The sequence below is a fragment of the Cydia pomonella genome, chromosome 17 (assembly GCF_033807575.1).
Source record: "Cydia pomonella isolate Wapato2018A chromosome 17, ilCydPomo1, whole genome shotgun sequence".
Classification (NCBI taxonomy): domain Eukaryota; kingdom Metazoa; phylum Arthropoda; class Insecta; order Lepidoptera; family Tortricidae; genus Cydia; species Cydia pomonella.
In genome coordinates, this window is record NC_084719.1 from 14,626,936 (window position 1) to 14,632,129 (window position 5,194).

At 43.4% G+C, this 5,194-nt stretch overlaps 1 protein-coding gene across 1 annotated transcript; it reads right to left on the bottom strand.

Annotated features, from left to right (window-relative positions):
- Nucleotides 1-764: 764 nt before the first annotated feature.
- LOC133526972 (uncharacterized) lies at nucleotides 765-4,626 on the bottom strand. Its single transcript, XM_061863846.1, has 2 exons — nucleotides 3,694-4,626; nucleotides 765-892 (listed from the first exon to the last, which is right to left on the bottom strand). Exons 1-2 carry the CDS (start codon nucleotides 4,463-4,465, stop codon nucleotides 879-881), a joined length of 786 nt encoding a protein of 261 aa, XP_061719830.1. The 5' UTR covers nucleotides 4,466-4,626; the 3' UTR covers nucleotides 765-878.
- Nucleotides 4,627-5,194: the final 568 nt, after the last annotated feature.

Genomic DNA, 5,194 nt, shown 5'->3' on the forward strand with positions numbered 1-5,194 from the left:
GTGAAACCACGGGCTGCTCTAATCGCACTGGTTTATTGTAGCGGTAACTGTTAAGGTGGGCGCAGCCACACACACACATGCATACATAACATTCCCTTCCCCTAGTATAAGTACTATCTCTAAATAACTATATTATAGTGAACTATATTTTATAATTGACCTTGGGACGGTTACGCAATCTTGTTCTGGGGTTCACCACTGGTGGTGGGTCCCTAAGAGGCTCGCCTGGTCTAGGTTCCTCGATCGCCTCTTGGAAATCATCCTCGTCCGAGGTAGCGGCAATCGCTGGAGCCGGATGCTCATGTTGCCTTGCTCGGGCGACAGTCTCTGGTCTTCGATCATCCTTTTTTTCCCCCATATAGAAATATGATGGGCTTCCTGTCTGACGAACCGTCGAAGGTGATGGTGAGTTACACGGTGTACTCGCAGATGGCGCCTCGTTTTCGTCGTCAAGTGGCGGTGAAACCGGCCTAGTATCTAGGATCTCACTTGTCGATGAAGGCGGCAGCGGCGGCGCTAGCGGAGGAGGCGGCGAAGGCTGCGATGGCGGAAGTGGCGGCGGCGACGATGGCGGCGGCGGAGGCGACGGCGCTGGCGGTGGCGTATCGACGTGTCTCGACATCGGTACAGGCGTTACAGGTATGTCGTCATATTCATTTGCATTCCGATTGGTAATCGTCCCTTTCAGTGGCATAAGTTGATTTGTATGCCTTTTTACCATTAAATTAGAAGAAATGTCTTTTATTGTATATAAAACTCGTCCTATTTCCTTAACAACTATCCCTTTACCCCAAGCACACTTATTATTGCCCTTAAACTGTTTATATAATACTACATCACCTTGCTTAAAAACTGGTTTACTTTTTCTGTTTTGTTTATTATTCTGCAAGGACTGTTTTTTTGCAACGACATCAGATAAGGCGATAGACGATGACGACGGCGGCAAGATAGCGGGATTCAGCAAATCAAGTCGAGATCTTAATTTTCGACCATAAACAAGCTGTGCAGGCGAAAACCCTGTGGTCGAGTGTATGGAATTTCTATAATCGAACATATATTTAAGTAATTTAATTTTGTTATCTTTTACACCGGTGCTCGAAAGTAAACAAGATTTTAATCCCCTTTTAAATACTTTGACGTAACTCTCGGCCTGTCCGTTGCTAGGTGCATGGTAGGCGGGTGACGTCACATGTGATATACCATTTAACGAACAGAAATCAACAAATTGCTGTGAACAAAAAGCCGTTCCATTGTCACTTACTATAGTGTGAGGCAGGCCGTATCTAGACATGTATTCGTATAGCTTTTCTATGACAGCGGTGGAAGTGGTTGAACTATTCATGTCAAACACTTCCACCCATTTGGTATAAGCGTCAACTATCACTAAGTATGATCGACCGTTTATTGGGCCACAAAAATCTATATGTAATCGGAAAAATGCCTGTGGCGGGAATTTCCAATGCGCGAGTGGCGCGCGCGCTGGTGCCGGCCGTAGTTGGATACATATGTCGCAAGTACCTATTAACATTTCGATAGCTTCGTCTATTCCTGGGAACCAGAACCGTGAACGGGCTTCCGCCTTAGTTTTCACGATCCCTAAATGAGAAGCGTGTAATTCCGATAAAACTTTGTACCGTAAATTCTCAGGAATGACGACCTTATGCCCACGCATTAAGCATCCATTTTCCACTGACAGCTGTGTATTACATAAATGGAATGGCTTTAATTTTAAATTATCTATTTTCTTAGGCCACCCTTCCTGCGTATATTTAATTACCTGACACAAAGTAACATCTTTGCGTGTTTCGTCGCGTAATTCTTGTAGTGTCACTGGCAAGCTACCTTCTACCACGAAACACACATATGCTGCACGCTCGCTCGTTTCTGCGGCGGCGGCAGCGGCGGCGGCGCCGGGCTCGCAGCACGTATCTGCTGCCCCCGCGCTCCCCCGCCCGTCCCCTTCTGGCGCGCAAGCCCGAGACAAGTAATCCGCGCTATTGTCTGCACTACGAACGAATTCTATTTTGTAGTTGTATCTACTTAGGAAAATAGCATATCTCTGTAGGCGATTCGCGGAGACTTCCGGTATTCCCCGGTGCGGTCCAAATATCGAGATTAAAGGTTTGTGATCGGATCGTAATATGAAGGGTTTGGACCTACCGTACAGGTACTGATGAAACCTACGTACTGCAAAGACGAGGGCAGTGGCTTCCTTTTGAATTTGAGAATATCGCTTCTCAGCGGCATTCAGGGTGCGTGACGCATAGGAAATAGGTCTTTCCTGGCCATCCGAATCAATTAGCGACAAGATACAACCTAGTCCGTGCGGTGACGCGTCAGCTGTCAAAACTAACTGGGCTTCAGGATTGTAATGCGCCAGCACTTGATCGGACGCAAGACATGTTTTGATTTTATTAAAAGCCTCTTCGTGAACGGTGGTCCAAGTCCATTTAACTCCCTTCTTTAGCAGATCATACAAGGGGCTTAAAATGCTTGACGCACTGGGAACAAAATTTCTGTAATAATTAACCAACCCTAAAAAAGATTGAAGTTGATTAACACTGTCAGGTACAGGTGCGTTAACAATCGCTTTTACTTTATCAGCAGATTTTTTCAACCCGTCTTTGTTAATTACATAGCCTAGGTAGCTAACTTCACTCTTAAAAAATTCACATTTTTCCTTTTGTAAGGTTAGGCCTGCGTCCTGTAACCTCTGTAAGACACTAACTAACCTGGCCACGTGTTCCTGGTCGTCTCGACCCGTGACCAGCACGTCATCTAGCAGGCACAGCACGCCATCCATACCCGCGAGTAGTTCGTCCATTGCGCGTTGGAAAATTGCCGGAGCACTACTAAGCCCAAAAATTAAACGAGTATATTTAAATAATCCGCGATGCGTATTTATACAAGTTAAATTCTGAGATTCCTCGCATAACATCAGCTGATTGTAAGCCATGGATAAATCTAGTTTAGAAAACTTCTGTCCACCATGTAACTTGGCAAATAACTCGTTAGCAGTCGGCAAGGGATATTGTTCAATGACTAATTGCTTGTTAATACTAACTGAGTAGTCCGCGCACAATCGTACGGAACCATTACGCTTTAGTACGGGTACAATTGGAGAAGCGTACTCTGAATGTTCTACGGGAACAAGGACGTTTAAATCGACGAACCTATCGATTTCTTTACTTAGTTTATCCCGCAAGGCGAAAGCTACAGGGCGTGCTTTAAAAAATATAGGCTTAGAACCTTCTTTTAAAGTTAATTTAACCTGATATTTATTGAAACACCCTAAGTTGTCCGAAAACAGCTGTGGGAAATTTTGTTCAACGGCATTAATATTGTTGCAATAAATAGGGGCCAATTCCAAATTAAACTTAGAAATAAAATCTCTGCCTAGCAGCGGAGCCGAACCGTTACATACGACATATATATCCAACGTATGGGTAGCACCACAATACGTGATCGGCAACTGCAGCATACCCGCGCACTGTAATTTATAACTCGCATATCCATGCAGGCCTTTATTTGCAGGTGACAATGGAATGTTATTGAAATGCGTTTTATAAAAACTTGGGGATATCACAGAAACGGCAGCCCCCGTATCTACTTCAAATTGAATGTCTTTGCCCTGAATAGAAACTGTTTCGACCATGGGTTTCCCCTTAACAGAACGAATATTGTACAACTTACCGTCGTCGTCCTCGCCATCGTAATTCATATCCAAATATTTAACACTAGGGCACATTCTACCTAAATGACCCTTCACTTTGCACTTTTTGCATACGTAATTAGTGAACCGACACTCCGACACTTTATGATTAGTATAGCCGCATGTTGAACACTTCACTTTCCCGTCAGACTTATTTTGTTGTTTATTTGACGCGATTTTGTAAACGTCGCCCGACGAAGGCGTAATGCCAGCTGCAGTGGCCCCGGCGCGCGCACAGCGAATATTTTCGGCAAATTCGACCGCTTTCGCTAGCGTCAACTCGGAGATGTTTTGCGCATACAATTTTTCCTTTTCAAGGCCTGGAAGCAAACCCATGATAAACCGATCGCGTAATGCCTCTTCCACGTTGCTGAAACTACAATAAGCGGTGAGTCCGCGTAGCCGTGCGGCCCATTGTGTATGGGTTTCACCGGCCTGCTGCACCGCGGCGTAGAATTTGTGGCGCTCGCCGAATCCAACCCGCTTGGGTGTGAAATGGTTATCCAGAAGTTTTATAATATCTTCATAAGGCACGCTGTCCAGTTGCTTTGGCAAGACTAAATCAGCTGTGAGCTTGTACGTTTCTTCCTTAAGTGCCGTTAGTAAGATGGCCCGTCTTTTTATTCCCGTCGCATCTTTCGCATTATCTATATCGTTTGCGATAAAATACTGTTGTAATCGGCCTTTGTAGCTGTTCCAACTTTGAACGTTATGATCAAAGGTATCCAACACACCGAAATTAGCACCAGACATCTTATTTTATCGCGAAACACGTGGGATTTAACCGATTCGTCGCCAGTGATGTGTACGAGGACACGAGTGAAACCACGGGCTGCTCTAATCGCACTGGTTTATTGTAGCGGTAACTGTTAAGGTGGGCGCAGCCACACACACAAACATGCATACATAACAATATTTTATTAGGAATTTATGTTATCTTAAATAATACATTGAAACATAATAATTTCCTCTTAAGTTGATGTGAAAAGCAGTGTGTGTCGCATGGTAGCAAATTTATTACCACCTTGGGCGTTAACACTTAAACCCCTCAATGCGCACTTAATGATAATAGGTATAGCACACGATAGTTCAAATTACCAAGTATAAATCTAGTTATTATTCATCTTAAACTTGTTCCAGTAAATAATGATTTAGCAAACGGCGAATTCCTGTTACATAAATACCATAAATATCTAAATAACCATCGGAAAAAAGAATCTAATTAAAAAAAGTGACTTAAAGGAGTCCGACTTGATGAAATTAATTTATCGACTTCGAAAGACCGAGTTTTTTGCTCCCCAAGTTTTCTTAATTAGGTAGCTGAAGACTTACTTTATGAAGAGGTCCGGGTACCGTGAAACTGTTTTTCTATTAATTGAACTTTCTTTGACAACGAGTATCGATCTTTAATTTAATCTTTTTACGTTAGAAAATTACTTCCAGTGTAATTGCATTTTTAATTTCAACGAAAGGGTATATAAT